This window comes from Nesoenas mayeri (assembly GCF_963082525.1).
Source record: "Nesoenas mayeri genome assembly, chromosome: 3".
NCBI classification, from domain to species: domain Eukaryota; kingdom Metazoa; phylum Chordata; class Aves; order Columbiformes; family Columbidae; genus Nesoenas; species Nesoenas mayeri.
Window position 1 is genome coordinate 116,818,882 of NC_137544.1, and position 26,070 is coordinate 116,844,951.

A 26,070-nucleotide genomic window follows, 5' to 3' on the forward strand; every position below is an offset into this window, starting at 1 on the left:
GCCGCTCACCCTTCCCTTTCGGAGCCGCGCCAGCCGGCTGCTCCCGCAGGACAACCGCTGTCCCGGGGCAGCACCGCTAGAGAGGCGAGCGGACCGCTAAACCGGGACAGCGGAGGGGATGGAGGAGGGGTTATCTAGTCCAGCGCCGGCTGCTCACGGAGCACCAGTAATTTTCGTGAAGGGAAATAGCTGGCTCGTGTTTTAATTTAGAAAGAAACGTGCAGCTATTTTTGTATGGCAAGGTCAGAAGCAAAGCCGGCAGTCTTTTGTATACCAACACACCTGACCGCTTAACATGTCGTGACATACCATAAAACACACCGTAACACAAAACATACCATCACGTAGCAAGGGGAGTAGTCCCGAGAGCAGCGAGAAGATGCATTAAAACAATCCAGGTTGCGCCTACGCGGAACGTTATGGGGCAAAGGGAAGTGGGGGGTCCGGCACACCCTGGGGGTGCGTGTCGGAGGTGCGACACGGGGGAGCTGGGAAGAGTTTGTCCCCGCCCGCCGCTGAAGGCAGAAGGGGCTGCAAGGCGGGCTGCGGAAAAGCACCGCGCACCCCATCCCTGTCGGCCTCTGGGGAGGAGGGGGCAGAGGGGTGTCCCGAGGAGGAGCAGGCGTGTTTCCAGCCCAGAGCGCCCGGCTGAGCTGCCGGTTCTCCCCCGGGGCCCTGCAAACGGCAGACGAGCCCCGGCTGCCCGCACCGCCCGCTGCCTGCTCCCAGAGCCCTGCCGGCCTCGCCGACATCCCCGCACCTCCCGGCTTTCATCTCTTCTGGCGGGCCATGCAGCGTTAAAATATATATATTTTTTTCCCACCCGTCATCGGGAGCTTTTATCGTCCTTTAATACGCTCCCGCCCTCGACCCGACCAAGGAAAACATCTGAATACTCACAATTTACAGAAACACAAGTTCCCGGAACAGCGATGAACAAGACCCTACTACCAAGGATATTTTTTTTGCAAAAAGCCAAAGGGACAGCAGCTATTTGGCATGAGTGGCATTACACGCATTCACTAGTAATTCACATTTCTAGTCCAGGAAAAGGAGTCTGGAGGAAACAGACCAGCGTTTTGCAAAGCAAGGAATTACAAGGTGAGTTTTGACTGTGGGGAGCTGCCCTTTCTCTGCCAGGGCACCTCTGCACAGAGGGGTTTTCTTGCTGGGAACTACCTCTTTAAAATAAAAGCAGATACTGAAGGAACATATTGATTTCTGTAACTATGCTGTTGAAATTCCAATTCTGCTTGCTGTACATATTAAATATTATGTCCTGGTCATTTCCCCTCTCTCCTATTTCATGATAAAGAGTCATTCCTGCCCCCCAAAATAAAGCCAGACCTATGTCAGTTGTAGTACGGGATTAACCTGCAGATAATACTTACAGGGGACTATATAAAGGAAAAAAAAATTCTATGAGAGGCTTTTTGAACTGCAACAGACTCCATTTCTGTGGTGATTTTAATACCTGGCTTCCTCAGGTCTTTCACTGATGACCTCAGTATTTAACTAGCATCTATTTCCTCCTCTAGTACCTTATTTAATTACCAATTTTTTTACCTTTCTAGGTAGCTTCTAAACCTCCAAATAAATACACGATGCTGAGCAGCTGCTCTTGCATCCAGCCCATGTAGGAGGGTACAACAGGGAGCAGCTGGGAAAGAGCAGCTGTCTTAGAGACACGGGCCAGCCTGACCCACAGCCCCCAAGCCCCAGAGCACAGTGCTCTCCCAGCACCCGCCAGCTGCACAGCACAACAAAAAGCCTTCAGCTTTGGTAGCAATCCTCACTCCCAGCCTGCAGAGCCGCATTTATCCCACTCTCCATAGCAAAAAAAGGCCTAAGATTTCCTAACACCAAGAAAACACCAAAACATTGACAGAGAAGAAAGGTCTCACCTGAGGGAGTCAGTGCAGCATTGGCTGACCTGAAATTCTGTGACCAGGGCCAATTTATGGTCAGATTGGATCACCTGGAGCCAGCTTACCCTCAACTGTGGAGACTGCCTATCTCTGAAGGCTGAACCCCACTTGCTACCCCCAGACAACAATAACTCTTACCAGCCTCCTTGCAGAGAGCACACAGCGCGGTGACAACAGGGCTGCAGCACTGGGACCACCGCTGGCGCATCCCTGGCAGCAGGTTTTCTGGCCAAGCGGCTCTGGGGTGCATCTGCTACTGGCAGCCGCTTTCATCGGCAGCCTGTGGGCAGCAGCATGTGGAGTCTGCAAGGAAATCAGCCCCCGAGGGGTATTTTGGGTCTCTGGCAATGCGGTTTGACTGCACTCGCGTGGGGCAGGAGTTAAACTGACCCTTATCTGGAAACAGTCCAGTTAATGACCAACCCCTAAATGACTGGACATGAAAGAATAGCAGGGCTGCCTGTGAGGCCAGGGTCTCATGACCCTCCCCATCACAGCTGCACTGAATTTACCTAAAGAGATTCAGAGAGGGAGAATCTGACACTTCCCTCGATGAAACCTCAGTGAAGTGGAATCCATCACCCAGGTAGAGAATGACATTTTAAACTGCTTTAACTCAGTATCAATGTTCAAATTGATTAGCCTATTTCATCTCAAATGAAAGTCTCACCTCATTACATTAGTGGCCAAACTTCAAACATATTTTGAATCAAATACTACTTAAACAGCATTTCAAAATACTTAGCTGACAAAATTCATAGCTTAATTTCAAATTACTGTCTGCGTTTTATGCTAAATTGTCAATGGATGAAATATGTAACAGTTCTGGGAGCTGAGGCTACCCAGATCCTTGCTTTCACAGAAGCACATTTTGTCTCTGACTTGATAAATGTCTCGCTCCTGGCTGAGCAGTGAGTGCAGACTCAGAATAAGGCTGTGAACAGTATTTTCTAGCCTTCCAAAACCAGCTTATTCCCTGATGCACAGGATACTCACCAGAGAATTAAGACAGGCGGATTTGATTTGCATCAGAGAGGAAAGTGAACTGAACCCAGCTCCTCCATTTTCAGTTAATTCTTTAACAGGCAGGGCAGTGGTTTCCAGCCAGACTGTGAGCCTAAGAAAACTGGTAATGTTCAATGCTTCACCATCGGTATCTGGTCTGTCATTTGCTTCTCCTTACTGGCTACAAAGCACTGCAGTGGGCAACAGTATAAAATTCCAGCTCACAGCACTGTCCCCACCAACTTTGTTTAATAATACATTTTTAATTAAAAAATATATCTATATATATATCTATAAATAAAAATCACTGCCTTTTGTGATCCTGTTCAGCATGTTCTGAGACTGCTGATGCTCCCAGCTCCCTCCCTCCAGACCCCGAGGACAAGCCAAGCTTAGAGAGCAGGAGAGCTGCTCCCAGTGGTGCAGGCACACACAACTTGTCTTTATAACATTACAGATCATAAGGAGCTAAAGGTGCCTCTCTACGTTAAGCGGCATCAGACTGGGAATTCTGAATAGGCATCACAGGTTTAAATCCTGTCTTAAACCCCTGAAGACTTCACTGACCTCTCTCAGTTGCATTCTCAAGGTAGTGCTGCTATACTGTACTTGGCTTGCTGCATCTCAAGGCAGGGCTGCTACACTGTACTCAGGTAGTTCTGCAGTGCTGCGAGGAACAATGCTGCGCAATTCTCCTAGCACTTAAAAGAAATAAGACTCCTTTGAATAAATAAGCTGTGATAGAAATATATTTACACTATGTACATTTTTACAGGAAATAAAACGTACTAAAAATTGTAAGTAATAATAACACCACCCTACAATTCAGTCAAAACTAAAGGTTTCAAATTTTTAAGGTTTTTATTAGAGAAGTTGAAAGTTTCATCTCAGGACTGACAGTAACATAATTATCTCTTTTCATTTATTTTGTTTATAGGAATATGTAGAATTTGTTTGTACAAGCATATACAACAAAGTAATTGGTGCTTAGTACATTGAAATCAGGAATCTGATTTGTTCTAAACTACCAGTTTTCCATGCAGTCGTCTTTGAATTGGCAGCATGGACAAATTCCAAGTGGAATGCTTACATGCATTGTTTTGCAATATAACTACAGCAAGCGCTGGAAACATGCAAATTAACACACTAGCAATTTTTTTTTTATATCTAATGGACATAAAAAGGTTATTCCTGATATGAAATTCTGAAAATCTGCATAAATACTTCTGTGTAAAATTAAATTAGTTATGTACTTTTCTTTTACTACAAGTATCAAGAATGCCCACGTAATTAATATACACACATATATATAGAGAGACCTTGTTATGCTAAAAGTCTTTGTAATTAATCAAACAATATTCTGTGCCATACATTTATTCAGTATTTACCAGCTAGTAGAATGACTGTGGTCATATAGTAGGCATTACAGTCTTAGTAGCATTTGTATCACATGCAAACATACTCTTAGCATTTCTGGTGACTAATTTTATCACGTGGCAACATGTATGTGATTTTCTACAGTGTTGTGATTCTGAAGTGTATAAATACTTTTTACATTTTCACAGTTACAAACTTTTTGCCAAAAGCCATTTAAACAATCTTTAAGTTACAATGAACTGTAGTTTCTGGGATCTGCAGCAACAGGATCAAAATGCAATTTCTATACAAGCTATGTAGGATGTAAACTTTTCTTAAAGTGCCTAATACGTAATTCCTTAGAGCACTGATCAGTTTTGGCACAAATACACTGTATTTCCCTCACACTAACCATTGCAGTAACTTTTACAGGATATTGGCAACTTTCAGACATGATAGAGTTGATATGGCACTTGTGAACGACATCATTGGACTGCAGAAATATTCTGTCAAGTTACTGTTACAGTTGATGAATTTGGCCGATGACTTTGTACATATTGTATTTTCGAATATATACAGTTGACTTTCAACTGCCTACTGTCTGCTGCCTGAAAAATACTTTGAAATATAATTTAAAACTGACCAAACTCAACTCCTTGCTATACTGATTATTATGGTGACTTAGCAGAAGATCCAGTTCAATGGGCTTGATGACATCAGGTGCCGAGCATCTGACGAGTCGTTGCTTGTCGGGATCTGGCAGCGTGGAGTTTCTACACAATATATCACACATGAGAACACAAATGGTAAATAACATGACTACAGTTTCATTGCCATTTGAGATGATGCTAAAAATATCTGTTGTGTTTCAAAGCGTTGATTGTGTAATTCTGATGCAGGCAAGCTGCCTGTTGAGATACAGAAAGGAATATAGGACTAGGTTTAAAAACCGTCTTCGTCTTCCAATTAGTGTTTTTCTGAACAAAGGAAATTCTTATTGTGGAAATCCAACAAAGGAAATTCAGTGCCCAGTGTTAAAAAAGAAATAATGCAAACCTTAAGACTGGTAGTCCGTAGCTACATTTTATATATTAAAAAAAAAAAAAAAAAAAATGGAAAAAAAAAAAGAAAAAAGCCCACTTTTCAACCTCAGCAACGTTACTTTGAATTTTGCTCTCATTTTAAGGATGCGGTGTTCTCCAACTTCAGTTTGCTTGTTGAGGCTTTAGACCACTGTTGCTGGCCTGCGATCCATCTCTGCTTCCAGCTTCACCATCTGCTGCATCTCCTTTGCCTGCAATCCAAAATAACCGCATGAAGCACTGCGTTAGACCATTTGTTCAAAATGAAGCACATGTTTTATATGAGAGTGTCTGAGTGAAACACAGGCAAAACACACTGAAGATATATGTAATAACATTCTGTGTGTGTCCCCCCACCCCGTCATTCTGTATTCAAAAAGAGATTTAATTCATATGTCTACAAAGCCTTGGGATATATTTTTGATCCTATTCCAAGACTCATGGGTTGGTTTTCAGAAGGAAGTGTATAATGAAATGCTGAAGCTCCAATTATGGGGAAGAAAACTAGGCAGATGCTGATTCGACTGTTTCTCCTGACAGGAAACGTCTCTGGGAATGTCTGCTTCCCGGCTTTTGTGCGAGTACTGCGATGTGTCCTGAAATGTTTAGGAGTTAATCTATGACCTGGACTTGTTTCTTTCATAAAGACATCAAACGACAAAATTCCATCAGTGTAACACCCTCCTTGCAGTAGGCAAGATTTTTCAAGTAGTAGCTTTTAAAGTATTATTTTTTAAAGAATAATCTCCAACTGGCCAGCAGATCCTTATGCTTACAGATGTGGCATTTTTCACCTCAGGATTAGACTACTGCTGTATGCTCCATGGGATTACACACACCGAATCCACCTGAAACTGTATCGAAATGCGTTGTGCAGGATACAGCAATGAACGGATGCCAGATCTCGCTATAAACTCCTAGTGCCTCAGGCTTTGCAAGCAGAGTTAAAGCACTGGATATAAATGGTAACTGGCTTGGGAATTCCCTGCTTAGAGAGAGCTTTTTGAATTCCCTTCCTCTCCCTCTCTCTCTTTTTTTCACAGATGTGCACACACGCACACTTACTCCTCCTGTGGCTCAGTTACAGATTAGAAGTTGTGCTTTGGTTTGAAACTCTGCAGTTTAAAGCAACTGGGAGTCACCATTTCATTTTCTCTGAAGTCTCTCCATCTGGGAAGTTATTTAAATCCAAATGACTCTGAATAAATTGACTCAGAGGGCAAGCTAACCCATCTATCTTTACAACCAAGCTCCTGAGGATTAGGACAGGTTTAGGAAAAGGCAAACCAAGCTAATATTTTCTTTGGTGTAAGGGCTTTGTGTCCATCATGCAGGGAAGAATGGTTACTGGACTTGACTTACATGAACTAAGTTCCTCAAAGAGTTGTAAATGTCACTTAGGGAACTTTGCTATGCAAGTTCCTACTTAAGAAGTCACTTATTCTGGATGTGCAAACACATATCTGCATACACAAAAATGGGCAGATGTAGACCTAAAGTAATGAGATGCACAGCTATTCACTTTGCAAGGTAAATGTGGGTCTGTGCAGATGTGATATATATGCCTGCTTGAAAAATGTAGCTCTGTACTTACATAATAATCGTCATCATGGGGAAAAAAGTAATTATGATAATAGCAAAGCAACTGTCATAAATATGATTAAAAATTAATCAACGCTCTCCATTTAAATGAGTTAAAAGCTTAAAAGTAATGAAGAAATAATCTTAACATGAAAATATGGAAACATAATAAATAAATCGATATGTACAACCTCTTCTGAAATGTTGGCTGGATTTTGCTTGCGTGTGAAATGAAATTCCAGATAAAACAAAACCTTGTGGTTGTTTCTTAGTGACTCACACATTTCAGGCTTGTGACTTAACTACTGGCACATAGTGTCCTATAAACATTCTGCATGCCAATGTATGGCATACAGAATTATTTTAGAGATAACCTGACTTCAAAGAACACATTAGCGTAGGACCAGGATGCCCATTTTCGCTAGTCTGAAGCTGGTTCAGACAGTGAATTCTGATGTCAACACACAATCACAGCACTTGACAATGAGCCTTCTAGAAGGCGGCGTTGAAACTACAGCGAATTTGTGAAGTGAGGGGCAGCTAATGGACTCTGCTTTCAAGATGCCTGCCCTCTAGTGAGATCTAGGACAGCTAAGAACTGTATATAGTAAAAGACAAAACCAATTTTTTCTTCCTAGCCTAATGAATACATTTTTTCCTCTTTATATATCTGTAAATAAAAGTTTTTAAAGTGGGTGCTGTCACACTCACTGGTACAAGATGTTATCAATTCAATAAATTATTCAGATCAGGCAGTACTGTACAACTGGATTTTCAACTATTTCCCTTGGTAAGACAGGGGTTAACAGAGATTTCTGTGAGTAACGATTATTTAGGAAGCCACAGCAGCACAGCCACACGGTAGGTATAGTTACCATGTCTTGTAACGTGTTGGATTTTAAAGTGAAATTTAAAGTGCTGGAAGCCTTTTTTTCTTTAGATACTGAAAAGCTATTTCTAGCCATCTATTCTATATTTTGCTATTCTTAGCATGGAAATACTTATTTTATTACCATACTAATTTATGTGGATACTCTTTGTCTGACTATCAGCATTAGCAGTTAATCATATGTATGTTAACGCTAAAATAGTTTTCTTAGATCAATAGACACTTCTTACAGACACAGCGTAGAACTCTGAGCTTATCTTTCAGTAACGACAGCTAATGTACAATACAAGTTAATCTCTAAATATTTCCTCTGCACATCACTGGTCACGTGCATCTGAATTTGAGATGCTAAAGCACAAAATACTGTTAACATTATGTCAGGATCAAATACCTGTGTGCAAACAAGATTAACATTGTGTTCACTATGTCAATGGTACTTCCCAATAGCTGCATTTACAAGAAGGGCTCCAATGATAATGATTTAATTTAGAAGGAAAGCACACTGAAATAATAGTTTGCTTATTATACGTCCATCCTACCTTGTGTTTGAGACACTGCATGACAGGATTTCAAAAGCTGTTTGTACAAAAATAATAATGTCAAAATTGAGTAATACAACAAGAAGCAAATTAAATGAATGAAAACTGAAGCGAGATTGAAAAATTAATGCAAGAAAAACATACATAAACCAAAACAAATTTAAATTCATAACAGTTTGCATTGTAGGCTGTTTCCACTCATAATTCCACTTTTCTACATTGTATATTTATATGAAAAATTTCTCCTCTTGCTTGATCCGGGGAAAAAAATATATAATGTTTTGAAATTCTCATTAAACAAATACCACCTTTATCTTGATCCAAATAGCCTTCATATATTGATGTATATAACAACAAAACCAGACCCAGGTGGGGGTTTGCACTGGTGCACTTTTGGGTCTAAAAGGAAGTGGTCAAAACAGCAGGTATGAAAATCTATGCTCTGATGGATCAACTTAGAGTGAGTTAAAAAGCTGTTAAGGACTATCCCTGTGGCAGAGGCAACCACACGCCCACACAAAAGTGATAACCAGCACGTGAATGACCTCACTACATTTAATCACTGATGATTTAACATGACTTAATCTCTGCACTGAAGTGGATTATGAGCAAGCTCATGTAGGCTGTTACCATTGCTCAGCAGTGGAAGCTGTAACCCCAGGTGAGAGAAGTATCTAACTGCTGAAAGACATGACTCCTCTAATGACTCACACTTATTTCCCAGCAACCTCCCTCCCTTGCATGTTACGTGTTTATCACACTGTGGTTAAAAGTACAATTATAATAATTCCTCCTTGTCCTTATGTTTTTAAGAAATGGATCCGAAGCCCTCTGAAGCCAATGGAAAGAAACCACTGAAAATATTAATACCTATCTCTGGATCAAGCCCATCATTTTTTGTCAGCTACAGTTTACAGGGACTTCTCCATCATGCTCTCTATAGTGATGCTACAGATCGGCTGTAGCCCAGTTGCCTCCCCCAGGTACCTGTCCCCCCCGCCTTTTCATTATGTGCAGATATTGCTCAGGAGCAGACTGACTGACAGATCCGTTCATGCTGGATGTTAAAGATGGCATCTACAGACACCCTGAGAGGGAACTTTGGTTGTTGTGCAGAAGGGAGGTGATCAGAAGACAGAGCCATGGTGGCTGGGGCTTGGTGGCAGCAGCTGTCTGTGATCCTATGTGCTGTCACCTCTCTACAAGTTCCCGGGCTGCAGCTTTGGGGCTATATGATTCTCTCCTGACAGTGTAAATCCTTGATTTGCATGTTCTCCTCTCCCACTCTGCTAGACGGCTTTAATTCATACTATCTGCCAGAGAGTTCAAGTTCTGAACATTTAATAAACGAAGTACATAACCCTTGAAAGTAATGGGTATTAAATGCACCCCTTGTCTCTAGTCTCACTGAACTGCTGGGTACATTCCCCTTGCAGTTCTACATTTGTCTAAGTGCAGCACTGCAAGTCCATGCAGTTATTACAGCTCTGCTGGCTCAACCAAGGGAACTCAGAACATAGCACTGCTTCTACCAGAAAGACAATTAGAATTTTCCTTTCCTTGCCAAATAGTTTTTCAATTAAAAAAAATAAAGAGCTTATAAACTAGCAAAATAATAAGGTATTTTAATGAGGAAAGGGTGTACTAGTACAGATAAAACTCCCTACGCTACTATACATCTCTAGATTTCAGTCCAAACTAACTGTCTCTTAGAGTTCAGACATGCTCTGTGCACATTTTACCTCTATTTTCCATTCAGCATTAGAAATGTAAGTTCCAAAACGAAGGAAATGTATTTGCTCATGGTACTTCCTGGGAGTAATTAAAATAGATATGCTGGGCCTTTTATGACTGTCACATCTAGCTAGTGAGTATCAATGTGGCTGAACAGCTGAAAGGACTGACTTTGGCTAAGCGGTCTAGATTTCACACGCTTATCTGAAACTAATCTGGTTCTGCATCATTACTTAAGTCACCTCACCCCTTTATTTAAACTCCCCACAAACAAGGTCATTTTCCCAGGTTCGGTGGTGACTTACACTCAGAAGCATTCTGGTTACTGTTTGCACTAGCTTGCTTTTCTTTTAAGCCTTTAAAATAAGATACCTGCTCATTCTGCTTCTCCAAGACTTCTAAATGCTCAAGTTGAACTTTTTTCAACTGATCCATTTCCTTTGACTGCTTCATTGCCAGCTGTAATCAAGAAAAAAAAAATAGGGGGAAATGTAACACATTAGTAACAAGCAAAGTAAAAACTTACTTGAAACATACCCATATACACCATCTTGTCCCATTTGGATAGCACAAAAAGTCACAGGAGACTTAATACATCACCCAATCTTAAGAAGAGCTATTAGCAAAATAATGTATTTATATTATACATATTACACATATAAGACATATCACATAAAAGTAGCAAACAGATGACAATGAATAATAATTATATTAATTTAAAATAGCTTCCTCTTAAATAGATGTTTGATCTTTTACACTACAAGTATGTGGAACAAAGCAAGGACAAACATCTGTTTGTTTACTAGAGCTGGATTCTCAACAAAGAAAAGTGAAAATGAATATCCAGAAATAGTGCCCAGTGACTTTGTCAAGGTTATAGTTACCCTTTTTCTCTCTTCCAGGAACTTTTTTGTGTTGCTGCTGTTCAGTTCTCTGACTCGCCTAAAAAAATGCAAATGTTGTCCATGAAGACTCATTGGAAAAATAGAAACCCAAAAGCTACAATAAAAAGAATCAAAAGCTTGTGAGGTATATTTTGGTTTCTGATTATCTGTACCATGTGGGGCTAATGGCAAGTTGTACACTCCTCCAGCTATGCACCTTTACACCTGAAGGTTTCCAAGTACTTTCAAAATACGATAGAAGACTTGAAAGAAAAAAAGACCAAGACTGCTGTGTATGAAGTTTGCTTTTTTCCTTAGTTAAGAGTGGTGAAAAGAACCTAAAAAGTGTTTAATCCATTTGTGTATCCCTTACTGTACTCTGCTCTCAATTTATTTCAGTATATAAAACGCGCTATGTCTCCTAACAGTGGTAATGGAAATCCGATGATCATGACTAAATCAATGCTGTAAGGTTATTAAAGTTGTTTTTAAAGTAAAATGGTAAGTATACAATTAATATTTACACAAAATACCTAACTGCAAAGTGTCTCTTCCCAAGATTTCTGTCATGAAGTATACCCAAAATAGTTCAAAGAGCTGAATCAGACTAATCGCAAAGCCTGAAAACCAGAACTGCATTCAGACTGCTTTCAAATCTGGGTACAGATGTATCTGGGAGTCATTACTGGAGGTCTTACATTAACTACATACGGAGTTACCAAGGGCTCTGACAACTCATCTTCATGATGAGCTCAGAGTGTGTAACACTCAAGGGATTTAGTGCAATGGGAACAAGTTCAAGCCTTTCACCAAAATTGCCCAGTGCCAATGAGAGAATGTAAAAAAGGAAAGAATGAGCCAGATGGCAAGCCCAAAGTGAAGGAGAAACCTTGAAGGTTCTACATCCTCATGTAGACCCTGCTTTTATCTATTTATTTGGTAACCTTTAGAATAAATAGAAGAAACTTAAAATAGCTGTAGTACAGATCAGTCCTCCCATAAGTCTGGGTAGCTGGTACTGGCAAGTGTCTCTCTAGTCTCTCAAGTCAGTCAAGGCTGTCAGAATAACCCACTTTTGCAAGTGCAGCAGTGCGCTTGCTCTGCTGAGTCTGGCTGCTGGCCAGGTCTCCAACGCCAGCACACAAGGGACAGTGCTGCAGTTCCATTCAGCAGTGGAGAAGCAACATGTGCTGTTGTGGAGCACATCTCCTGCTTCTTCACTCCGACTTCCATCACCCTCCCTGCTGATTATCATCACTTTTAATGCTCTTCCGTTTCACCTCTCCTCTGTGTTATCAGTGGATGAAGGAGCAAGCCTTTCACTGGCACTACCTCCTGTGTTTTCAGCGATGCTGCCTCTCTAGTTATTCTAACTCCAGCTAGAACCAAATCTCAGACTCCCTTTTCAGTATAGCCCTCATTTCATTTAAAAAGCAAAAGCAAAAAGGTATAATGCACTTGAAGAACAATAATTAAAACTCTTACGGATGTGTTTCAATTTAATAGTGTGACTAGACCTACAGAAGTCACAGCTGACGAGTATAAAGTTAAGCTTTTTATTTCCCTGATCACAGCACTACATATATTAAAAGGATAAATATGAGAAAAGCAACATTTTTCCTAAAATGGTCCTCTAAAATATATTCAGCATAAACATTAGGCATAATTTCCATTAATTGATGGAAGTAATCCATGAGTTCACCTGTCAGCCTTTGACAGCATTCCTCCCTTCTCAAGAAGGGAGATCTGCTACTTACCTCTCTCTCTCAGCTTTATTTTTGATAGATTTGTCTTGGCTTATGGCTTTGCTGTTCTCCATAGATATTTTAGCCTGGTTGGCCCGCATTTCCTTGCTTTCCCTAGGGAAAACCAAAAAAAGTCATTAATGCCTGAAATGCAATTGTTGTTGAGGTTGGTTTCCTGATATTACTCTACACCATAGTTGATTTTGTCCTTGAAGCATTACGGAAGAGAAAAAGAGCAGATCATATGAAAATTGCCTTTCTTTGGGGAGACTTTACAGAATTTGTGCAAGCATTCAAGTCTCCATTTGTTACAGAGAATATAATCTGAAAGATCAGTTTTAAGCATTTTTACACATTGAACGCTATAAAAGGGTATAAAATACTGTCCTGCCTAGTATATAAGAGATGCCCAAGTATGAGCTACTATCAGACTTTCAGAAAATGCAATCTGCCTTTCAAAACTGCCTCATAAATTTACAAATCCTGTTGTTTTAGAAAGAAAGAGAGACTGCGATTCTTTGCTGGGAGCAGCAGCACAGATGCTGACTCTGAGAAACGGCTGCTGAACTGCGAGTGAGCGGAAACTTTCCGTCGCTCCAGGTTCGCCAGCTCCAAAAGGGCCATTTCTGAAAGCTGGCTCGCTCTTTCTGCCTGTGTAGCATTCCAGCTCCTAATCTTAAGTGCTTATTTAAACAGGAATTATATATGGAAATTAGACAGTGAGTAATGGATTGTAAGGTCCCCAGTAGTGCATATACATCTAAAAGTTACCCATTGAAAGCCAAGGCAGTGCCTTAGTCTCTTTTTCTGGACATAAGCAATTATTGTACTAATTACTCCCCATTTAAAGTATTTTGTATGCACAGGGAGGGTGTAGCACAGAACAGAGTGTTTAATTTAATGAAATGTTGTCACTGAATCTTTTTAAGCTTCCTTTCATCTCTAAAATGCATTAATAATTAAGTAGCATGAGAAAATTTGTTCTATGACTTACATTTTCCACACTTTAAAATTTTTATTAAAGAAATGCAGTGCCTTTTTTCTTTTTTCTCCAAGAGTTCAGGAGGTGAAACATTTCCTGGATACAGATTTAAAAGCAGTGGTATCACAGCAAAAATTAAGACTGGGTTCTAAAAAATGTCATATTGAAAGCACATTTCACTCCAACAATCCTTTCTCCAAATACAAGCTTTTATTTTCTATACTGAATTTGAAGTAATTTTCAAGCACACTCTCTTAAGAGCAGTACTGAAGTCACTTGTTTTTATTACTGTGCTCAAGGACATGAAAAATGTTGAGTGTAGGTGTTCAAATTGATTTAGCCTATTTGCATCAGATATGATTTTAGAGTGAAAGAAGTTAAGAGGATTAGATGACTACTGTGCATCACTGATGATTTCAAAATAAGGCTTTGGCCATGGATATGGCCAAAAGAGCCAACAGATCTATATGCAACTATTTCTCTATTCTGCCAGCTGTAATGTAGCTCTGAGCTGCACTGCTGATGGGTCTTTCTGGGTGTGTTAGGTTTTGTCTGCTTTGAAGAAATAAAAGGTGTTATTAACAGAATAAATGAAATGTCTTCCTTTTCAGATCACCAAGAAGCACTTGTAGAGACCACTCCTTGTTTCTAAAATAGCGCTTCTCAAAGACAGGGCTGAAGTTCTAGTGGCAGTTCACTGCTCGGCCGGCTGGCGTGGGGTTTCACATTGACTCTCCCATTCTGCCAGTGTGGCTGTGGCTGGAAGCGCTAAGGCCACTGCTACAGAACACCCTCCTCCTCCTCACAAACGGGGGTGATGCCCCCAGCCAGAGCTCACTGCAAGAAGCAGGTAAGCCAGGATAGTAATGGAAAAAAAGATTCTGAAAAACATGGCATGTGAACTACATGTGTGAACTGCTGATTTCCTACTCTATCATGCTGACTGCGACTCTGAAATTTATACAAACATGTCTTTTAAAGGGATACTTAACTTTAAGCATCTACATTTATTATTGGAATTCAGATATATCTAGATTACATTAAAAGTGCATTAGCATGTTATTTTATGTCATCAGTATTGTTTGAATGATTAGAAAGCTCTTCTATTAAAAAAAAAACCCAAATCCACCACATAATTTTTCTTTCTATCTCATGCTATTTTAGCTGGAGTACATAATGCTTGCAAAGAACAGCCTCACGTCCCCAGTTTCTGAAATGCTGCAAGCTTACTACACCCAAGTCAGTTAAGCTAACTCAGTCTGGGGGGCAGGGGGCACAGCACGCCCAGAGTTCAGTAAAGCTTCAGATTTTTAGTAGTATCTCCCATCTTCTGCTTTGTTTTTAAATGAGCTGAAAGCACAAACTGTAACTGTTCTTTTGTACTACACGTGGACGGAAAGTATCTACCCTACAGCAGATAACGACATCATTTTAGATTACTGAGCTTTCCTACCAGCCCTGTGCCCTCTGTTGTGTTAGAGAACTAATTACCTCAGCTCACAGAGAGGGAAGCGGTGAGAACAGTACGCTGAGAGCATGGTCCACCTCTCACGCTGCTCTCAGATGGATCTGGCTTTTCCTATGGTTACCTGAGTTGTCTCTTGGCTATTACATACTCCTCTGCAGATAAATGCGTACGTATTCTACACAGAATATATTCTATTAACAAGTTTACAAACGATTAAGTGTAAAGTCTCTTTGGGGAGATATTATTCATATTTCAATACTTCACATTCCAAATTTTTCTTTAACAGATTCAAACACAGTCTTATATTTGGGGGTTACACACAAATTTGCAAATGAGAAGAAACACACTATTGCAATGAATAAAGAAGGAATAATTTTGATGGTTGTTAGTCCTAGGGCAGCTGAGAAGAAAAAGTTCTCAGTATTTATCAGGATGTAGATTATGAGATCTGGTTCTTAGTAGCTCTGAAAATAGAACAATACATAAACTGAGCACAAGTGACTGCTAATAAGAGAGCAAGATGCATTAATAAATATATAAGATCCATTTACAAGAAACGATGCAGGGCAGTTTAAACAATGTAAAGAGATAGAAACTCTAAACCCAAAGACAAAAACTACAAGAAAAGCTTTAAAAACCCCACACAATCAAATCTTTTCCTTGTGTAGATATAATAGCTGCCTTCAGTGACAGTCTTTAGCGAAGTTATGAGAATAGGAAAACATGTATAGAAACCAAAAACTTACTTTCAGAAAGATGAGGGGGGAAAAAAGTCTTATTCCACAAACAGGCTATGCATTAGAAAATTATCTTCTAAACACTGTAGGGAATTTCAAAAAGGGTAGAAAACAGGACTCTTAAAGTGATGAGATTTGTCTGGGCTGATGCAGTCAGGTATGATTTAGAAATACAATACCAAGGACTGCAGATTCCTCTGGCTAGTGTCTTTTAAATGATGCATTTGTATTATAATTTTAACGATTTTGGACTTCATTTTTGACTGGGTATTTATTGCAGGACAGCTTGAATACGTGGGTTACCACAGAGATTAACATAAAGATGAGCTCACTAAAAGCCTTTTGCTGGGACAATTCTCTGTTGGATGGCAGGCTTGCAGGTCCCAGCGTGTGTTCTCTCTGATGCAAAGATAAGCTGTTTTTTCACTCAGGAATTTAAAAAAGAATTTCAATTCCTTCTTCAAATGCGATTTTTTAATTCTTTTCCCCCATGCTTTTTTATGTGAAAGATGCTGAAGACAATTATATATCAATATATAATATGTATTAACAGTCGTGTGTGTACGTACACACGTTTTGCATTCATACACTTTTAGGCTCCTTTGCATAAAACTAACAGCATTAAAAAAACGATTCCTCTACTTACTCCTAATTTTAACACTCTAGATATGATGCATATTTAATTTTATTTCAATTCACATGGGCAGGATGGTTAATTACAAAAGCAACAAGACACTTGTGCGATATCTTCTGTATTCCCAGGGATTATGGGAGGATATTGTATGAAGATAATGCATCAGGCTAATGTAGCTTATCATGCTACCCGTTGTTTTTATGATCTTACTTTTCATGGATCTTTCTTATAATCACCAATGCTATAAAGACATGTGTCCACAAGTGCTAGCAACTCCAAAGGGTACTTCCATATTTAACACCTTTCAGTTTCCAGCCTGTGAACTGAAGCTCCTGGGTAAAGTCTAAGTATCCACAGTTGATGGGAACTACCACCACTTCATTGCATCTGCTGTCTTTAATGAAGCTCAGATAATCTAAACCAGCTAAGCAGCCTTTTGCTGCATCTATCTAACCCTTGCATGATCACTTCTTTTACTTCCACCATGAACACACAGTCCAGTATCTTTACAGCAGTACAGGAGCTATCAACACAAGAAACTAAAACATTACTCAAAGTGGACATAAATCAACTGTTATTGGGTAGCACTGCCCTGCTCACCTGTCATGTGAAAATTTTAGTTGCTGCGTTTGTTGTTCATGAGCATTAATCAGTAGTTTCTTCAGTAGTTCACACTGTTGGTTCAAGTGTAAATCACGGATTTCTTGCTCTTCGGCACTGTGCGTATTGATCATCTCAGACCACTCTTTAGTGTGCTGTGCCACAATCTCTTTGACCTGTAGAGAAGTAACAGCAGCATTCACACAGGTTCTCAGCTAGACTAGGAGATCGACTATTACTGCTGCTGAAGACGATGTAAAGACAATCATTAAAAAGATCATAAAGAATGCAGCTAAATTGTGAAAAATGAAGTTACACAAATGAAGTTGCTTCACAGAGTAATAAAACTACTGAGGACACTACAGTGTATTACAAAAGCAGATGTAAAACAACCCCTGCTATTAGGCCTCTATTATCTAAAGTGCTGCATTTGTGCTCTTGACTGTGCTACTGTTATTTTAAAACCTTCTCTAACACTGAGTTCACATATAAAATGGTTTGACATTCTTGGCTGCCAAGAAAAGGTCTATATCAAAAGTACTGAAATTAACAATGGAAAAATCTAGCAAGTGGGATTTCTCTTAGGACTTAAATTACAGTTTTTGATTTTGTGGAGACAGTTTTACGAACACAGTCAGTTTACACAGAAATCCTGTGTTTAATAAAGCCTGAATCTGAAGATGGGCTATGTATCTTTGTTTTGTACTCATTAAGTCAGCAGGGAATCTGACAAGAATTCTTCTCTTTCTTATCTCCCAAGACTCCCAAGAATAATGAGCTTAAAGTTCTGGAAAGTTCCCAAGGACAATACGAAGAAGTCTAAATCACCAGAGTTGTTGTTATAAGAATATATTGCACTCAATAATTTAGAAAAGAAGCTAACAGAAACATATATTTTATTATCCTTCAATAACTATCTTTGGATATTTTGACAAGCTATCCTCCCTTTTAAAATGGTATACAAAATATGTCTCGCAATAAACCTATTTTCAGGTAGTCATTTCAGCTGCTACTTTGGTAACTAATAGCAGGTACAGCTCCTCATAAACCAAGTTTTTCTCTAGGAGTGGGAGTCATTTCAGGTAGAGCAAGACACAAACTGATGAGAAGGATGTAAGCGATTTGCCAAACACCAGTTACAAGACCTGAAATACCCAATTTGACTCAGATTCAGACGACCTTAGAACTCAAGACCATTAAATCATCTGAAATCCCATTTTGCTGCAGATCTGTGATACACTTCAAAGTTCAGGTGTAGTAAATTCAATGTACATCCCTGCTATTCTCCACTTTATTAGCATCATAGTTAAAATGACTATTTCATTTGCACTGGGCTGTGCTCTTGTCCTACTTTCCACTATTACGGTAGCATTGGCTTATCCAAAAGGATAAGAAAAATAACCATTAGCTAAATTCTCTCTTTCCTGTTCTACAGACTGTATTTGCAACCCTGTCCTTTCATCTGCTCCTACACTGGGCCTAAGAGACTAATTAAAATCTCGATAAGGAACTTTCTTTTGCACAGCATATATGCAAGATGTTTGTTTAGTCACTAAGTTCAAGCAGAAATAATCTTTGAAGTAATTTTTCCTGTTTTTTCCTTTTCATCCTCAGCCTACTTGATATCGGGACCTACTTTTCTAATGCAGGGGAGTAATTTGCATCTGCTGGGTTAATTGTGTGTGAAGTACATATTGAGCCATTCGGATACAATTTAAATACTTAATGCCAAACTTGGGCTGGATGTCTCCTCATAACAGGAAAACTTTTGTAGATGAAAAGGTCTCTTTGGTGCTAAAAGTGTACGTGCACTTTGTGACACCGGAGAACATGAGCTATAATTAAAGTTGAATTATGGTACAATCTGATATCAAAATTAGTGGGCCAAATGCTGAGAAATGCTGAACAACTGTTAATTAATCAAACTCCCACTATATCAGTGTAATGCATTCAGCATCTCAGAATTTAATCTAATTTAATTGCACCAACCTGCACATAAGAGAAAAGTTAATTTCCCTGTGGTTTTGAGCACTGTTTTCCAACATGTTGCTTGCAAACCTTTGCATGATCTCCAGGAATAATTCAAGGGGCCACACACAGCAATTGAAACAAAAGAGGTCTGTGAGAATTCTAAAATTGGCACCTAATCTGGACAATTTCAATGGAATGAGTAAGTAAGATATTGAAAAATCAGTGAATTTGAGAAAAACCACAGAGGCAGATGACTTGCAGAGGAGTTCTTTAGGAATTATCCAACACACAGAGGTTTGGCATTTCAAAGTAGATTGTGTTCAAGTCTCCTTTGAAAATGTCATCCTAAAACCTGACATCAATCTGTTTTCCAGGTATGGATTAAATGGAAGTGAACCAATTTGAAAGCAGGATTTTAAAAGGAAAAGAGCTCAGAAACTGCATACATTTGTGGGAAGGGAAAACATGAGTCACATTTATTGGATTTGGAAGATGAATGAATACTTGGCTGTCCCTTGTGTACAAATCACAGCTCTTAACTCCAGACTGTGAATGACACAGGTGAGAAGCAGAGATCACAGCCAAGAATTTACTACACAATATAACTTCAAATTAGTTTTGGAGCTTATGTCTGGATGATAGGGAGCTAGTGCTCCTCTGACTTTATTTCACTAAGAAATGAATGAATTACCTTTTTGGGTTTTTTTGGTCAACAAATTTGCTTATATTTAAGGAAATTATTTTGGACTTTTCATAGGAGTAGGAGATAGGGACATAAGGCTGTTTTATTCTTGGGCATTTTGCTACATATTTGGCTGAGCAGTCAGCAAGAAGAAAGAAACCTTGCTTAGAAAAGCAAGATATTCGCCATATGAAATAATAATACCAGCTAATAAAATGAGGGCAAGAAAAGATGGAAACGACCTTATTGCCATCTCAAAGATGTAGCTGGTTTTGTTTGTATTTTCTGTCAGTAGGTGGTGGATAAAGCTTTTAAAGGAAATCTGAAGTCGGTGAGCATAGCAGTGGTGTAGAAGTTTAGAGGAAGCAGCTCTAAGCAACTCAGTGTGAACCACAAATCACAGCTTGAGAATAGTCTCTTCAAATTAACTGAGGTTGTGTCTCAGAGCACTTTTATTCTCCAGCACCTCGGATAAAATAATGCAACTAAGCAATGGAGAAAAATATTAGAAATAAGGCACTTGGCTCAAGAGCAACTTGGACTCTCTCCCTAAGAGCCAGACTAGCAAGCGTTGTCCATGCTGACAATGAGGGAAAATGAAAAAGAAACTTCATTATATATATATTTTGAGAAAGTATTCAGCATCCAAATTTCACACAGAATATGTTAATCTCTTTGTTTAGCTAGAACTGACACAAATAATCAGTTTAATATCATAAGGCATGAACATGGCACTTTCTTCAGCAAATTCTAAAAGGGCAGGAAATTGACGTAGCTTTTTAAAATTTAAGAAACACTTTTAGACACTCAATTACTCCCATTCTTTTCAACATGTTATTATTGCTGAAAATCATTCATATGCTTCCAAGAAAATTAACTACCACTTGGATCTCAAAGTCTCCTTCTCAGATTTTGCATGTGTTAAAACTGGCTGTTTGCTTACCTTAGATTTGTGATCTGATGTTAGTGTCTGAATTTTAATTTCCATTTCTTTCTTCAATTCAAGACAATTACTTCCTCTAAAAAAAGGAAAATTGCAAATGTGTGCCACAAGTTAAACATCCTCCCATTCAGTCAGCTCTTACTAATTAAAATGTTAATCAAAGTTGAAGTGTTGCAGTGTATTGGAATGAAATTATTTCTTCTGGCAATGTATTCACAACTTACAAAATATTGTTGGATTAATGATCATTCAATTCAAACACCACATGATTAATTCTAGATTGGCCCGGCAATTATTCTGTTGCTGAGGATATGTCAAGCATCTCCATTTATGGTACTTGGTTCCTCTTCCAGGCTTAAAATACCTTGCCAAGAGAAACCAGTTTCTGCCTGAAAACTTACAGGCATAGTCACTGCCTTGCTGGGATTTCATCCTCTGTTTTAAAAGTAATTTTTGCTCCTCATTTATTTATTTTAGTTTGAGGCAGAGAAAAAGAAGCCATTTGAATAACTTCCTCACAGGACAATTTGGGCATAGTAAATTTGAATGCCTGTTGAAAGCGAAGTGCCCCTCTGTGAGAAAACAGAAGTGTATGAGTTGCAAAGAAAGGGGCTTCATTACTCTTGCAGACCACACCAAGCCATTAGATACCTTCTGTGACCTGGAAAACAACAAATCCTGAAGACAGCCCTTCACTCCTGCAAATAAGTTGAATAAAGCGTGGCATTTAGGTAAAGTTAATGGGTTTGAATGCAAGTTGCAAAGCTTGTTTAATGCAGGAGGAGTGTGTGATTCTAAGGACCAGGCTGGTAAAACACCTGCAGAGGGCTCAAGCTCCCCTGACGCGCCTGTGGGTTAGGAGATGGATGACTGCTACCTCTCACCTATGGAAGTTCCTTCACTAAACCAAATTACTTGGGCCACAAACTGGGTGGAACGGATGTACAGAAAAAAACACCCCATTGCAGCTGCAAGAGGAACATCAATTACTGTCTCACTAAGTCAATAAATTTTTGAAGGCTGACAAGCTCCATCTTTACCAATTTTCTTGTTCTTTTTGCAGAGTTTTTACAACAGAATACAAATTCACATACTGGAAGTTTCTTGTTTTGTGTCTGGGATAATACAATATATTATATTGAGAGGGTTCTATTTTAACATCACTGTAATATTTCTGTGTCATATCATCCATGGATGTAAAATGGTGTAACTTCACTGAGTGGATGGAGCCACGTTCATTTTATCATCTGAAGCTGGCCCTAATAAGAATGGTTATTGCTTGACTGCAGTAACATTAATCCATGTTTGCTCTAGAAAAGGAGATTTATGAAACTCTTAACAAGTTTAAATCCTACTTTAATAGCAAACTACTGCTAAACTTATGGAAATTAGCAGAAAATTTTATCATCAAACAGTACCAGGAAAGCCCTAACTGAAAATAGTAGTGTGATGTGCCTTCAGCAGAACTAGCTATTTATTTTCTAGTCATATTGAGGAGGTTTTTGTAGAGATTTCTAACACTTATTTGACACTTTGGAAGTAATATAAAAGCATTTAGAGACAGGTTCTGACTACTACTACCTGTGCCTGAAAACAAAACAAAACCCAAACAAACAAAAAAACAGCTGAAAAGAAAGTGGTTTTGATTATACATGTGGGTAGCTGTGATCAGATTCTGGCTAGAATTCATATGATATCTCACATAATATGAAAGAGATAGATTCTTAAGAGAATCAAACATATTTTACCCCAAATTAGTCTAACTGCTGCAATCACTGGACTTTTCAGAATCCGAGGTATCAAAATCACCAGCTGATCCCTTCTCTGGAAATGCAGCTTTCATAATTTCTCAAAGCAACTTCCACCTGATAATGAGAACTGTCCCCAGCGGCAGTGGCACAGACCATGGTTAAACCACAGTTGGGAAGAAATGCCCAACCCTATGCCACATGTCCACGCTCACACACACATACACGTGAATTTCTGGAGCGTCCCGATGAATCAGAAGGATCTTTACATTTCAGAGTGGGAACGCGAGCACACGTATCCCTATAAGTCTCTCTGAGATTTGTAAGCATTTGAAGTGTACAACAGAAATAGCATACAGAGCAAAATCCTGTCCATCTGTCAGTGAATTAGCATGTGATTAAAAAATTCTACTTTGCTGAACAATATGCAGTTGACATTTGTCACACCATGTGGCAGAAATGGACCACAAAAAACTGCACAATAGAATCAGAAGATGAAGTTTTCCATACACCTATCATAAAGCCTTTTTGCAGGAAGTATCTGACAATTTCAATACGAGTGTCTTGAAACCACATTTTACATGATATTTTACAACTTTTATTGCTCATAAAAGTCCCAAAATTATAGCCAAGGAAATGGAGCATGTCTTGTACTCACTGAACACAGGACCCCTAATTCATCAGATCATTTCAGTTCAATAAAGGCTTTAAATCTCAACCAGTGTGTTCACTTTTAAGCATGTTCTTAAATATACTGCACAGTTGGGGTGAAGAGACGTGTGTGCACAAGTACCTTGCTGAAAGGGCTTTCAGGGCTGCATACACAATGACCCTGAAGAAAGCCCTTAACACTCCTTGATACAGAGTTGGAAAGTGTTTTCACAGAAAGTCTGTGCTCATACTGGATTTGATTTGGCTGTTAATGAGATACCAATAGTTATTCTTCTGGTACTGCAGAGCCATCAGATGAGTGAGAGCTCTGGAGTCCATGGAAAGCACAGAGTCCTGGCAGGGAACAATGTTTGGTTGTGTACTGGATCTGCTTCTGGAGTTGTCATTTCCAACCTTTTTTTATTTTTTTAAAAACTTTCAATGATAATTTAAAACTATCATAAAGGCTTTGGCATCCTTGAGAGAAGTGTTGAAGAACTAAGAAAAGACACTGCATGTAGCCTGTGATCTCAAACTGGGAATCAAATTATCAACTACTTTTATACTTCTCCCACTTGGGGTTTCTCTGGCAAGCACTGTTACCCAGTGCTCTCCACTACTGACTGCACAGAAACAGCCATTACCACCTTTAACTTTCCAACACACCTTTATTCACTGTTCTGCCCAGACAGAGGCACTGGCAGCTTCTCAGGCCAACAGGAATATTGATTCCCGACTCTTCTTGATATGAGGTTCTTAAATACCAGAGCATGGGGAAGCCTTTCTCCCCACACGATAATTATGGTGTAATGCCCAGGGCTCAGTTCACCACCACTGTAGTAGATATTCCCTGACTATTACGATAAATCCAGACATACTGTTATATTTAATGGAAATAGGTGTTATATTCAATATAAATTGGATCAAAGCCACATTAAATTTACTAGTCCTATAGCTGTTCCCTCTGTGTTTGGAGAAGTAGTAATTTTCTGGAAGGAGCAACTTGGATTAGAAGTATTTGGGTGCTTAGAGTTCCTCTTTCTTGTACAAAAAAAACCCCAACACGAGCTTTTTAAAGAGTTTGTGAGCTTTTAATAATTTAGTGAGGAGAGTTCTCCTTACCTTGTTTAATTCTGACAGTTCTATTCCTGTTTTGTTTTCAGTTTATAACATGTACACTTGAAACCATTGCCACTCTAAATAAAAAGTATTTGTGGAAGAATCCAATCCAAAGAGGCATATATGTTCAGTATGCGGTGAGTTTGTTGCTAGTTGTTGTTGCCAGATGACAACAATATGAAATTAAGGCTAACTATTAGCATAGCTTGCTATAGATCTAAATAAAGTAATTCCTGCTTTAGTATTATAATATAAAAAGTTGTCTCAACTAAAATCATAGAGTGAAAGGTGGAGAGAAGAAACTGCTGCCAGATTACAGGACAGCAGCAAGGCAACAGCAGGCCTGGCTACGTAATTCCAAATGGGACTGTAAGAAAGACATTTTATTAAAGTCACCAGTATCTTCTGGGAGCTTTTCTGGAACAATTAAGAGATCCACACATGCAATGTCCCAGGTCACCAGCTAGTGTGAAGCAAAACAGCTTCACTCAAGTCAAAGGAGTAATACTGATTTATCCCAGATGAGGATATGAAGGTTTATTTGTTAAAAAGAAACTTCAACTTGACAGCACAGCAAAACTCTATTATTCTAAAATGTTCAGGATTTAGATGCCAGCTTTTTCCCCATAATCAAAACATCACTACTTTCTGGTCACTAGAGCTATTGAGGACCTTAGTCTGTCCCCACTGAATCCAACAGTGACATTCCCTGGGGAATGAACTGAGACCAGATTAGACCACCGAAATAAAAACCTGAGGCAACTCCTTCACTTTTTATAGTAGAAGACTAGAGAAAGGCAAAGGTAGTACAACATTTATGGCCAACTGCTAGAGCCTTCAAGCAGCTTTTGATATACAATACTGGTTCAAGCTGCAATTCATCTAAATGACCTTTTTATGAATGTTTTATTCCAGACCCCAAAAGCATAAAATGTATTTTAAGTCTAAAAGAAAATTTAAAATAATATCTTACCCCTTCTTCTTGATTGCCTTCTCTAACATTTTCTCGTATGATACCTTTTCTTTATCATATTGTGCCACTATTTTGTCAATTTGTGTGCAGTGCAACTTCTGCATAGCGCTGTGCTCCTGGAAAACAGTAGGACCTTACAATTAGGTTGTTAGATTTTTAATGTTTAGCTTTCTTACAGAGTAAAATTACAAGTGTACAAACAGATAACTTTGACAATGGAACTTCACGTAGTTTAACCATCTGATATTAAAGATTCCAGATATTCCACCACAAGCCCTAAAACATTTCTTCTTTGTTTGAAAAACAAAAATCTGTAGTGGACCTTAAAATATGATATACCTTAAAACAAAAAAATGATGGGAAAAAACTTCAGCTTTTTGAATAAATGTCCACTTAAGTGCAATATGAAAATCAGATTTACAAGCTCAGATCACATCATTCAAAGTTTCTGAATGCTGAGGAGAATAAAGCTCAACCCAGTCCCCCCTTCCTCTACATATCTCATACTGAATACAGTGCTAGTCTCTTGGCCACTGCAAACCAAATAGCTCCAAGCCCAAACATTAGGTAAAAATCAAATCATTAACAACTGCCTTTCTGTAGATCTGAGCCTGTGATCCCTAATTACAGCAGTAATCTTGTCATTAAGTAATTCTACCTTGCTGCAGAGCATCTCCCTTTGCAAGCGCCAGTAAACTGTGCAATACAACTTTCAATTACACATACAGACTGCACATTATCATTCCATCCAATTTCCCCCTCCAACAACGCAGCACATGCTGACAAACTGGACATACAGGGCTACCTGTGGAGTACTGC

At 39.1% G+C, this 26,070-nt stretch overlaps 1 protein-coding gene across 4 annotated transcripts in view; it reads right to left on the reverse strand.

The window, feature by feature from the left end:
• Window positions 1-5,261: 5,261 nt before the first annotated feature.
• Window positions 5,262-26,070, reverse strand: part of PLCB4 (phospholipase C beta 4) — a gene marked incomplete at its 5' end in the record, with an annotated part of 81,100 nt that continues 60,291 nt past the window's right edge. For 2 of the 4 annotated variants that reach the window (XM_080342932.1, XM_080342931.1), the window contains 8 exons: window positions 5,262-5,583; window positions 8,381-8,417; window positions 10,487-10,573; window positions 10,999-11,056; window positions 12,756-12,857; window positions 17,165-17,340; window positions 20,761-20,836; window positions 25,252-25,367. In XM_080342932.1, coding sequence (XP_080199058.1) covers window positions 5,495-5,583; window positions 8,381-8,417; window positions 10,487-10,573; window positions 10,999-11,056; window positions 12,756-12,857; window positions 17,165-17,340; window positions 20,761-20,836; window positions 25,252-25,367 — 741 coding nt within the window. In that variant the 3' untranslated portion in view covers window positions 5,262-5,494. The remainder of the gene's footprint in view (window positions 5,584-8,380; window positions 8,418-10,486; window positions 10,574-10,998; window positions 11,057-12,755; window positions 12,858-17,164; window positions 17,341-20,760; window positions 20,837-25,251; window positions 25,368-26,070) is intronic. The other 2 variants (XM_080342934.1, XM_080342933.1) reach the window with 1 other exon arrangement.